The sequence below is a fragment of the Colobus angolensis genome, unplaced genomic scaffold (genome assembly GCF_000951035.1).
Source record: "Colobus angolensis palliatus isolate OR3802 unplaced genomic scaffold, Cang.pa_1.0 Scaffold49, whole genome shotgun sequence".
NCBI classification, from domain to species: domain Eukaryota; kingdom Metazoa; phylum Chordata; class Mammalia; order Primates; family Cercopithecidae; genus Colobus; species Colobus angolensis.
The window spans coordinates 6,083,919-6,096,372 of record NW_012118376.1 but is presented as its reverse complement, the minus strand read 5'-3'; the positions used below and the strand labels follow the sequence as shown (position 1 = coordinate 6,096,372).

At 43.3% G+C, this 12,454-nt stretch overlaps 1 protein-coding gene across 3 annotated transcripts in view; it reads left to right on the top strand.

The window, feature by feature from the left end:
- The window catches only part of ARHGEF28 (Rho guanine nucleotide exchange factor (GEF) 28), a 331,462-nt gene that overhangs the window by 272,025 nt on the left and 46,983 nt on the right, over positions 1-12,454 (top strand). For all 3 annotated transcript variants that reach the window (XM_011959260.1, XM_011959259.1, XM_011959261.1), the window contains 4 exons: positions 5,038-5,216; positions 6,183-6,274; positions 7,404-7,586; positions 11,004-11,135. In XM_011959260.1, coding sequence (XP_011814650.1) covers positions 5,038-5,216; positions 6,183-6,274; positions 7,404-7,586; positions 11,004-11,135 — 586 coding nt within the window. The remainder of the gene's footprint in view (positions 1-5,037; positions 5,217-6,182; positions 6,275-7,403; positions 7,587-11,003; positions 11,136-12,454) is intronic.

The following is a 12,454-nucleotide window of genomic DNA, read 5'->3' as shown; positions in this document are numbered from 1 at the left end:
TGTGAGAATATTGCAGTCCTTCAGTAGTGGTTAGTGAACAGGCACTGCTCTGAGCCTCCCAAATGTCCCCATGCCATCTAGTTATCTTGGTCTTTCCTCCAGACTCCTCTCTTCCCTGCCCCTTGGGCCCCAAAACCCCTTCCCTTAGATCCAGCAACTAAAATGTGAATGCTGGGCACAGCTGATCTCTTCCAGCACTGGGCTTTCTCCATGCCCATTGGCCCTGCTCTCCCACTTACTAACCCTGTGACTGCCATCATGTGCCTTCTGCCAGACAAGGGATACCATCCTGATGCTTAATGTTTACAGAAGATTCTTTCTTCTTTTTACTATAGTAGCTTCTAAAGACAGTGTATGAAACTATTTTTGTAGTGTGTTAGTACTCTAACTAGATTAGATTACTTCTAATTGCTAGCACATAGACTTAGACTAGCAATAAAATGAGTATTTTATGACATTTTGTACAGTCGAGTTACACTAGCAATAAAATCAATATTTTATGACATTTACTACATGGCATCTGATTGACTTAGAGAAGGACGATATCACCAGTTAACTCCTTGTTAGCATCATGGAGCATCAGACCCTGTTGGAGGAAAGAATCCAAGACACACAATAGCAATATAGGCAGTGTAATGGTGGCTCCCTAAAACGCTAGTGCTTATCATCCACTGAATGGTAGGACATTTGGGTACCATTAGCAGATACCATTAATTCCAAACAATTTTGGCAAATTCAAAGCTTAATATGGCTTCTGTTATCTCGTTCAGAGAAAACAAAGAAGCATGTCTACCCAGGGGTGAGATTCTGGGAAAGAGGCGGGAGCCGTGCCTCATCTGCCTCTGTGTACCAGGCAGGCTGCGTTGAGAGGCTTCTTCATCCTGTTTGGCACATTCCCTTTCATCAACACAACGATGTTGAGTTGTATAAAGGTCAAAGACGTTTTCACAGAGCTACACCAGAGGATAAGAAGAAGACTTAAAGAAGTCTCTATGTTCCCATTCAATTTGAACTGTATTACAAATTTCATGAAAACCTATTGGTTTGTCCAGTGGCTTCTCTAGGCTGTTAATCTGAGATGCTCAGAGACTCTCTGAAAGAACATGAGAAAATAAGTGGGAAGGTGGGGACCATTTTGTTTAACCTGTGGGATGGTGAGGGCCATGTAGGAAGAGGAAACAAATTCACATCTTTATAGAAACCAATGCTTCTTTAAAACCAAAGACCTAAAAGAAAAGCAAATTCTGCTTCTTGGATTATATTACCAGACAGATGTCCTGCTGATTGATCGTGAAGTAGATGACATAAAGACAACTACATTGTTTTTTAGGACAAGGTAGCATATGGATTCAGATCCTGTAACGCTCAACTTAGAGCATGACTTGAAATGTGATTCTTTCCCTCTTGTCTATATGACCTTCTGAGGCATTATCTGTGCTACCCTTAGACCACATTTACCATTAAGTGGGGTATTAGGAATGCAATCCACCAAATAGGAGAATGAAGACAGTTACATCCTAGCTCTTCTTGGTGGAATGTGTTTGGCTATGGACAACAGTAAAATGTTACTGATACTGTTTTTTAAAGATGTTAACCTGACATGTAGCTGCATTCATAAATGACAGCTAAGCCCTTGGTGGTATCAGAGAGCAAAAGAGAAAGCATCATTTTCTCCTTGAAGAGTCAGGTACACCCTACTGTTCATACACTCTTGAGTTACATCTATCTGACAACAGCCCATGTGTCACAATATCTTATACTTAAAATTGTAGGGAATTGAAGCATTTGGCTAGGGGTATACAGATATCTGGATTTCCTAGTTCTCATCCTAGAATTTTAGAAAGTTTTCCTCATGCTCGTACAGGTGAGATTCTCCACTCCTTGTGCCCTTTAGAAAAGACTTCTTCCTCAGGTGCTTGTCTTGCTGCATGTTACAGAAGACGTGATTAATTTGGAAATAGCCAGAAGATTAACAGCTGAAAGTAGCAAGAGGATGGAGTAGTGGGTCCCTACAAGAAAGTTTCACTTTGTTTTTGTTTTTATAAAGGACTCAGCAGGAAACTGGGGCAAAGCCCAAACCTACAAAATGTGTAGATGTGTTCACTAAGTCTTAGAATACTGAGTCTAGGAGGAATCTCTTGAACATCAAAGAAGGCAAATTCAAAAGGAGCAAACAACCAAGACATAGTGAACATGTGGACTTGCAAGCTGAAGTTCCAAATAGGAAGCAGTCTCAAAATCTCTGTATCATGGCCGGGCGCGGTGGCTCACGCCTGTAATCCCAGCACTTTGGGAGGCTGAGGCGGGCGGATCACAAGGTCAGGAGATCGAGACCATCCTGGCTAACACGGTGAAACCCCGTTCTACTAAAAATACAAAAAATTAGCCAGGCTTGGTGGCGAGCACCTGTAGTCCCAGCTATTTGGGAGGCTGAGGCAGGAGAATGGTGTGAACCCAGGAGGCGGAGCTTGCAGTGAGCCGAGATCGCGCCACTGTACTCCAGCCTGGCGACAGAATGAGACTTCATCTCAAAAGATAAAAATAAAATAAAATAAATAAATAAATAAATAAATAAAATCTCTTTATCACAATGGAATCCCTGAATAGTAGAATCAGCACAGAATGGATACAGTGTAACAATACAGCTAAGCATAGCAGCTCCTTTCCTCTTCTCCTACATTAGAGGTCTTCAACTCCTAATGCCTGTAGGGATTGGGCAGAAATGTGATTGAGTGAACGTGACAGGGTCAGAAGCGAGGAGACTATAATAGAAAGTTGTAGGGACTGTAGTGAAAAGTGAGTCTGTGCCCTGTCTCAAAGATGGCAGGGATTATTTGGCTATAGCCAGTGTTTTAAAATGGGAATGTGGACCCAGGATTGCTAATCTTCTGCTTTCCCCAAGAACCCAGAAATCTAAAGGTTTTAAAAAGTGAAATCCCCTAGTATTTAAATACCGAGAACTTATTTTTAAACTTTGTTTGTTAAATGCCGTGGCACAAATAAAACATCTCTGCAAGCTGGGTTAGGCCTTTGCATCACTAGTGTTTGACATCTACCTCCAAGGCAGACATGCTACTTCCATTCCTGGAGAGTTAATTGAATTTTTGTTCATCTCCAGTGTTTGTGCGTGGTTAGTATGAATACTGATGGACAGGTTCCTATGCCCCCTGGTCTGATGGTGATCGAATGAATGTTACTTTCCTCACACTTACCTGTTCTTCACTTTGAAAAGATCTTACCCTGCCACCTCCCCTCCCCTGCAACACTAACCAACTAGTTCAAATAATTTCACTCTTGCTCATGTCTTAAGCAAATAAACTTACTCTGCCTTTTTACATACAGAGGCTGTTTACCTTGTCAGCTGAGGAAGCTAAAACTGCACATTGAATCAGGGAAACAGATAAGGTCTCGGGAGTAGGTCCATAATAGAATAAGCCAGATTACCAATGCTCCAAGGAGCTCCCTAATTAGAGAGGGCAGTATTCCAACAACTCTGCCACGGGGCTGCTTTTGCTTCCATTTTCAGAGGCTGAGCACAGGGCTGCATAGACCAGTGGTCTTGTCCCGTCATATTTTTTTCTCTCATGGTACTCTGAGAAGCATGGGGTGAGGAGGTACTCTGGGTCACCATGGCACACAGCATCAGATGTGGCCAAGTTGTATGATGCTGGGAAAGCTGACAAGCCAGCACCAAGGAGTCAGCAGTGAGGAGACCGTGGCTTGTTCTGGGTAAAGGCGTCGCTTAGTCCATGATGGTGAAGCAAAACCACACACTGCAACCAGCTCTGTAAACAGTGGTGGAAGCCACAGACCAAAGAAGAATTCTTCATGTTGTCCCCCAAACTGTTCATCCTGAAGTCATTCTTTTCACCATTCTTTCAACTACATCTACCTACCAGGCATCGTCAGTGTGCTGTTCCTCTTTCAATCCCCAGTGTTTACAAAGGGACACTGGAGGATCACAGTAGATGCTGGTAGAAGAGGTGGTTTAATCACGGCGTACATGCCAAATTTTAGACTTTCTTCCTATTACCCTCTGGTGGACTTCTGTGAAACTAGTCCTACCAACATTTATTGAGTGCCTACTCTATGCAAGGCTATGTGCTAGGCGCATGAAGATGAATGAGACCCATTCCCACCCACCAAGGGCTCATCTCCTTGGTGAGAAGAGGCAAGAACTTGTAGGCATTTTGTTGCTGTGGCCCACATGACAGTAGCAAAAAGGACTGGTTATGCCTGGGGAGTCGAAGGTCTTGCCCCCTATTCGTATCGTTTATAGTCCACAGGCTGGGCTTCTGAGTTTCTGGGCTTCTTTTCAGTTACCTTATTGAAACAATATTGCAAGTCGAATGGACTTTTTAGGGCCTCCATCCTTCTCAATCTCTTTGTGACATTTGACACATGAGTTTCCTATCTCATGCTGTCTTAGAAAAACTTCTCCTGCCTTGACTATGGCATTTTGATATTTTTCTTCTCTGATTGTTCTGTGTTTTAAACAGTTCAATTTTTAAACAACCAATTCCTTCTTCTTCTTTTTTTTTTTTTGAGACAGAGTCTTGCTCTATTGTCCAGGATGGAGTGCACTGACTGCAACCTCCACCTCCAAGGTTCAAGCAATTCTCATGCCTCAGCCTCCCAAGCAGCTGGGACTACAGGCGCACACCACCACATCCAGCTAATTTTTGTATTTTTAGTATAGACGGGGTTTCACCACATTGGCCAGGCTGGTCTTGAACTGCTGACCTCAGGTGATTCACCTGCCTCAGCCTCCCAAAGTGCTGGTATTATAGGAGGGAGCCATGCCCAGCCTAAACCAGCAGTTCTTAAGGATGAGCATTCCTGTAATTCCTCTTTTTCCATCCTCTCTTTTCCATACCGTCTCCATTGGAGATTGTATCAACTTCTATAGCTCTTTTGAAAAGATTGAAAGTGGAGAAAGGTTTACCTACTACTGTTGCTTCCTTTAGCTCATGTTTTACGAGAGACTTACTTTAGCTAGGATGCCGTTTCATCTGCTCACCTTCCTATTTTATATAGGATCAGAAGCCATCAGTCATTTCCCTTCAAAAGCTTATTGCTAGAGAAGTTGCTAATGAGGAGAGAGGAATGTTTCTGATCAGTGCTTCGTCTGCTGGTCCTGAGATGTATGAAATTCACACCAATTCCAAGGAGGAACGCAATAACTGGATGAGACGGATCCAGCAGGCTGTAGAAAGGTAACATTTCCTTCTGTCCATAATCTACGGAACAGAGTTGTTCAACTGGGGAAAATATTCTAACCATGTCTTCCTGCATGAAAACTTTGCCTCTGCCAGAATGGTCTGCTCCCTGCCCCCTGCACCTGCCTGCGATAGCCCCCCATCTGCAGCTTTCTCCTCCACGCCTCCCTGCATGTAATGCCTGCACCTCCCTCTGCCTGTGTGCGCCCTGCCAGGCGTTGATGCAGCTCGGGCCTCCCCTCCTCCATGAGGACCTCTTCAGTCCTGGTGATCTCTTTCTTGCCTGAAATTCTTTAACACTTGCTCACTAAAGCATTTACTCAATACTTCTTATATACTGCCTTGTAGCTATTATCTTTTTAATGTACATATGTGTGTGTTTCTTTAATTAGATTGGAAGCTCCTCGAGGGCAGGGGTCATGTCTTATGTTTCTGTGTGTGTCTAGTGCTGAGAAATCATTCAATAAATGTTTCTGAATTGGTGGATCTAAGTATTCTAAGTCAATTTGTTCCTCATTACTTGTGCAAGGACAGTTTTTATAATTGGGAGCACAAGGGTGGCGGAGATCATTCTCAACAGTAATTTAATTAGTTAGATTCTGAAGTTATATACAACTTCTGTACCTCCACTGCACCCCATCTGATCTGGCACCCCACTTCTATTCCCTAAAATTCTTATACTTTATTCCCATTATGGGTGTGTGTGGTGAGTGTATGTTTGTGTTCACTGGAATATTTGAGTCATCCCACACCGCTGATTTTGAGAGTCATGTAATGTTATGCAAGATTCTGTGTATTCTCAAGAAAACAAGTCTCTGGCCAGGGGGCATGATGCATTCCCTTTATGCTGAAATTTTCTCCCTTTATGAATAAATCCATTGCCAAGTTCCCATGTTTTTCTAATGAATCTACAGATACTTGCATTTGGTTTCAGTTGTGTCTCCTGACTATTGTCTTTTAAAGTTGTCCTGAAGAAAAAGGGGGAAGGACAAGTGAATCTGACGAAGACAAGAGGAAAGCTGAAGCCAGAGTGGCCAAAATTCAGCAATGTCAAGGTACAGTGCAGGCACTTCTGGCTCCCTGGTTATGGTGTTCTCCTGGGTGTTGGGAAAGCCTGAGTGTCATGAACAGGAGGTTATAACTACATGATTCATCCTGTGTACCTGAGGCCCACCTGGACCACCCTCCCAAGAAACACTGAAAACCAAAAACTTACACTAGAAATGCTCAAATAAGATGACATTCTCTTCACTTCCACCTTAGTGATTAAAATGGATGTAAAACATGCACATGAAACAATAGCTGTGGGCAGTGTGGTGCAGAGGAGTGTTGGAGTTACTTGTCTCATGGTTTAATTTTAGGTCTCAGCACTGTCATGTCAATGACTGTGGACAAGGAACCCAACAGATCTGGTCCCCAGTTTCCAAGTTTGTGAAAGAAGGAGATTAGGTTAGCTCAGTGATTCTCAACTCTGGTTTGACATTGGAATCAGTTGAGAGGTCTTTAAAAATACAGATACCTGGGCCTCACCCTCCACCAATTGAATCTGAATCTGTGGCCAGTGGGATGTAGACTTTGGGGTTTTCAGCTCTCCCAAGGTGACTTTGAAGCACAGAGGAGACTGAGAATTCCTGGATTCAATGCTGGTTAAGGTCCCTTTGAGCTTTAAGAATTCTGCAACATGTTGAAATCTGAGGACAATGATGCATGCAAAGATGGGCAAAGAAATTGGATGTTTAGAAACAAAAATTTAAACCAGTATGTTTGGTTTTGACCAAAACTGGCTGAAGCCTGTGCCGTTCCAGGCATTTGTATTGTTCACTCATCATGGACGGGACTACCTCAATTTTCATTCCCAAGCTTAATGTTTAGTCTTAATAGAAACCAGCCTGAATAAACAAAGAATAGCTTTGCAAATTTTCTGGAATTAAGGGACTGAGAAAGGAACCTTATTTACAGAAAGGACAATGGAAGCTGAGAAAGTTGTTAAGTCACTTGCTGGAGGCCACAGTCACTAAGCGGCATGGTCAGGACTGATACCTGCATCTACCCTACTCATCCAGCCTGGGCTTTCTCTTGGAGGTCATACTGCTTGCTAATTAGCTACATCTTTTTTGTGGACTTTCACATTAGTGGTTGTATTCATGTTAGTGATAATCTTCTCTGGTAAATGCTATTTCATAGAAATACTCACTAACCAAGACCAACAAATTTGTGCGTATTTGGAGGAGAAGCTGCATATCTATGCTGAACTTGGAGAACTGAGTGGATTCGAGGACGTCCATCTAGAGCCCCACCTCCTTATTAAACCTGACCCAGGCGAGCCTCCCCAGGCAGCCTCATTACTGGCAGCAGCACTGAAAGAAGGTAAGTCGCTTTGAGAAGGGTTTGGGTTGACACGTTCAGAAAATGTTTATTGAACACCTACTATGTGCCTTGCACTGTGGTCTTGGTGCTGAGGATACAGCAGAACAAGACAAGGTCCTTACTCGGCTAGAACTTGTATTTCTGGAAACACCAAATATAAAGAAATAAATATGTCAGATTGTATCAAGTGCTATGAAGAAAAAGAAGCAGTATAAGGGGGAAAGAGGGTGATGGAGTTGGGATGGCTCTGTTTTAGATAGGGGGTCAGGGAAGGCCTCTTTTGATATAATGATATGTAAGTGGACATGAAGGAAGAAAGCCGAGTGATACCTTGAGGGAGAGTCTTCCAGGTGTAGGGAATGGCCGGCACAAAGGTCCTGGTGCAGGCAAGTGCCAGGCTCGCCTGAGGAGCAGGCAGGGGGACAGCACAGGCAGAGGGAAGGGAGGGTGGGGTGAGCAGTGCAGGGGATGAGTCCAGGTTTCTATGAGTCCAGGGTTCACTAGGTCTCAGGTTGCATGGCAGGAGAGAAGGACTTGGAATTTCATCCTGAGTGGGATGGGAAGCATTAGAGAATTTTGAGTGGAGCAGGGACTTGACTTGTGGTTTGAAAGGTACCTCCTGACTACTGTGTGGAGAATAGACTTAAGGGGGCGAAGTGCAGATGTTGGTAATAACAATGGGAGATGGTGGCCGAGGTCGGGTGAAGGGCCAAGATCATTGGAGATGAGAAAGTCCAGAGGATGAGAGGCCAGGGTGATGGAAGGACTAAGTTTATAGAATTGAAAATATTGAGAATTTTGACAGGATTAGCATTGGTGGGATGCGGAGAACTTGTGCCGTGTGCTGACTCATTCAGAGAAGGCAGGCGAGTGGCTGAAGGTCTATAGAGGAAAGTCCACAAGGAGCGGTAGTGAGCAGTATAACCGGAGGGCAGGAGCTTCAAGGCAGAAAGGAGTTGAAGAAGAGGTGGAGATAATGATCTGGAAGTGACAGTGGGACAAAGGGCTTCGGAGATAAACCAGCCACTTCCTGAGAGACTGGCAGGAAATGCTGTTGTACAGAAGAAGGGCTGGTAAATTACAGACCATGGACTACACACGTCCCACCACCTGCTTTTGTAAGTTTAGTTTTACCAAAACTCAGCCACATCTGCTTGTTTATGTGTCGCTTGTGGCTACTTTTTCCTACGGTGGCAGAGATGAGCAGTTTTGACAGACTGTTTAGTCCACAAAACCTAAACTATTAACTGGCTCTTTGCAGAAAATGTTTGCCAGCCTCTGGTTTAGAATCTCAGAATATTAGCTCTGGAAGGGAATTTAGAAATCTTAGAATCAGCCATCTTTATTTCCCAGTTGAGGAAACTGAGGTCTTGAGAAGGGCATAGAGGTCTGAAGTAGGGTTCACTGATAGAACCCCTCATTCAACTGTTTCTCAGATATCCATTGAGCATCTACCTTGTACTGTTGCTGGTGCTTGGGAGGCAGTGATGCTTTTGTAAAACTTTTAGTGATGAAAGATAGACAATACTTAAGGAAGAAAGAGAACTTTGGATAGTTGTCTATCCCAAAGATAATGGGATTGTGATAAGGTGAAGGTGTTGCTTCAGAGAGATTAGCCTCAAGACCTCTTTTTGAGACGAGGATTGAGAAATAAGAAGCCAGCTGTCTCAAGAGCTTGGGGAGGATCATTTTGGGCAGAGAGAAGGAAGTGCAAAGCCCCTGAGGCTGCAGTGAGCTTCACATGTTTAAGGAAAGAAAGGAGGCCAGGGTAGCAGATGTCAGCATGGATCACCATTAGATGAGGTGATACGGGCCAGGCAGGCTGGGATCAGATCATCGTAGGCCATATTTAAATAATTTTAAAAGAGGATGTTATTCCAAACATGATGGAAAGCACTGGAAGCTTTTAATCATGGGTGTGGCGTGATCTTATTTATGTCTTAACTCACTGGCTGCTGAATGGACAAGAGACTAGAAGGAGACACATCTGCCTGGAGACTTGTTAGGAAGTAATAACAGAAGTTGAGATGAGCCTTGGTCTAGACCACTGCCGTTGACAATGGGAGCAGAGAGAAGAGGCCGAGTCAAGATATATTTTAGAAATAAAGTCAAAAAGAAACTTCCAAGTGGGTTGACAAGAAGCAGTGACCTCCCTCATTATCTTTGATAAAGCCTTGATCAAATAGATCACCCACTCTCAGTATCAGCCAGTGGTTTTAACTTTCTCCCCCAGCAAAACTTTCACTAACGCTGGGTTGTACACCCATCTGCTTCCATTCCTCTGGCACACTGTGACAGAGGTGCCAGGGCAGCAGTGGACCCAGCTGCTTAGAACCCAGAGCAATGGAGGTGCTGCCTTAGCTGCAGTTGGATAATCCACCCTCGGTCACTGACCATCCAGCACCAGCTGCAGCCGAAAGATCGAGCAGGAGTTCTTATCAGAGTGAGGGAGTTATCTTCTGACAAAAAACCAGTTCAGTAGTGCACCTTGAATGGTCTCCTTGGGACTTCACTCTGCTGGACAGCTTTTCCTCCTTCCTTTCTTTTCTTCTGTCTCTGCCTCTTGAAACCCATCCATCCTTCCAGGTCCTGCTCAGTTTTCACCTCCTGTAAAAACATATTCCAAATCTTGCTAGCTAATAGAATGCTCTTCCTCCTCCGTGCTGCAGTAGCATTTATGATGCTCTAATAAAGCTGATGGAGATGAGTGCTGAACGCCTTCTTCTGCATAGCCTAGTGAGTCGTGTATGTCTCTTTCCTCCTCCCATCTGTAAACTACCCTCTTAGTTGTCAAATGCCCAGTAGCCCCTAAAACAGGTGCTTGTTTAAAATACAAATCCTGTTTTCTCCTCCCGAGAATCAAATCCAGTAAGTCTAGAGCCAAAGACTGGGAATCTGTGTTTCTAAAGACAAGTGTAGGGAAAATACTCTTTTGAGGAATAGCTAATATATCTGAGTAACAGGTTTTAAAATGTTAATGCCTGGTATGTTTATACTAACTGAATGACAGGCAGTTTTTAGGCCTACCAATTTACTGAAAGTTGCATTTGAGATATTTTTATATAATGGGTTTATAGTTTTTTATTGAGTTAATTCTCCGTTGTAAAATGATGCTAAAAGTATTGGTCTAGATTAAAGATCTGCAAACTTTTCCTATAAAGGGCCAGATATGAAGTATTTTGGGTTTTGTAAATCACAGTCTCTGGGATGCAGTGGTGTATGTGCATGTGTGTGTGTGAGTGCGTGCACAGGCACATGCCCGTGTTTTGACAACCTTGAAAAATGTAAAAATCATTTTTAGCCCCTGGGTCATATAAAAACAGGGACAGGCCAAATGCAATTTGCCAACTCCTGGTCTAGATTAAATATATACCTATCTTTGCTTTTTAGATTTATTTTTGTTTTTCTCTATCTTAGCTGAGAGCCTACAAGTTGCAGTGAAGGCCTCACAGATGGGCGACGTGAGTCAATCATGCGAGGACAGTTGTGGAGACTCTGTCTTGGCCGACACACTCAGTTCTCATGATGTACCAGGATCGCCGACTGCCTGTAAGTGAAAATGCAGGCCTTGGCAATGAGCCCGAGCACAGCCCCTGGAGCTTACAGTGGTCGCATAAAGTACAGGCAATGACTGTCTCTGGTTGAAGGGGACTTGATATATTTTTTTTAAATTAGAAAAACACTAAGAATAAATATGCTAGCCTAAATGAATATCATATGCATATAATAATGACACTGGGGTTTCAAGTATGAGGATCTAAAGAGTAGTTGGTGGGTTATACTGCTCTGTTTGTCAGCCAAATGTTGGACCTTCCCTAACACCTACCCTGCCTCATTTTTGATATGATTTATTGAATACAGTTTTGAAAGCACTTTTTAACTTTTCTGGTTTTTTAAAAAAGGAGTCCCTGCAGTCGATTACAGAACAAGCACTTAAACCTAATCTCATGTGCATCAACTGAGAAAACAACTCAGAAAACCAGAAATATACACACGACTCCCTCCGCCTCCCTCCTTTCTCTCTCTGTCTCTCACACACACAGGTTAGTGGTATGGTTAAAGCGGAAGTGCTAGAAAATTCTTCATCTGTGCCATCCTACACTTTAGTTCATGTCAGAATTCATTTATTAAAACACTGTTTCAATACATTTTAAATATAAAAAATAGAATGTAGAGAGTTGGTTGAGGTAGTTTCCCAGAACCTAGCTATCCTGTTACATGTATAGTTGTAGGCTACTTAGTTCCAGAATCCAGAAAGGTTTCTAAGATAAAACATGAAGAGTATACTTTTCACCCTGTGCAGCCGGTAACAACCTTACTTCCACAAGGTCTTATGTGCGTAAGATAAAATGGATAAAATGTCTTCAATAGTTAGAGATTGGAAGGTTAAATTGAACTCAGAACTTCTTTAACAACATCCCTTGATTAAGATATATAGACGCAGTATAGCTTTTTAATTCTATACTTCTTTTTTCCTTTTTTAAATACCAGCACCACTAATTATCTTCCTCTGTCAAGTTCTGCTTTATCTAATCCTGGGTTTCTATTTTCTGAACGCGCACATATGTTTTTCATTTTGACACAGCCCAGATTCATCAGGGGAGTTGTACTGCCCTGGGTGATTTCCTTTTAAAAGAAGAACCTCATTATGCCATTGAGGAGGCTCTGCCTAAAAATACATGCAGGGATCTGCTGCTCTCAGCCTCGCCCCAGGGACAGCTGGAGAGGCTCCGCTCCGCAGCTGCCCGAGCCCACGGCCGAGCCTTCCCTCCCTTCAGGCCAGGCAGTGAAGGTCTCCTTGTCTGTATCCACGTCTCTCATGACTGGGGAGAGTTTCAAAAGGGACACCCGTGGCATTTGCCAGAACC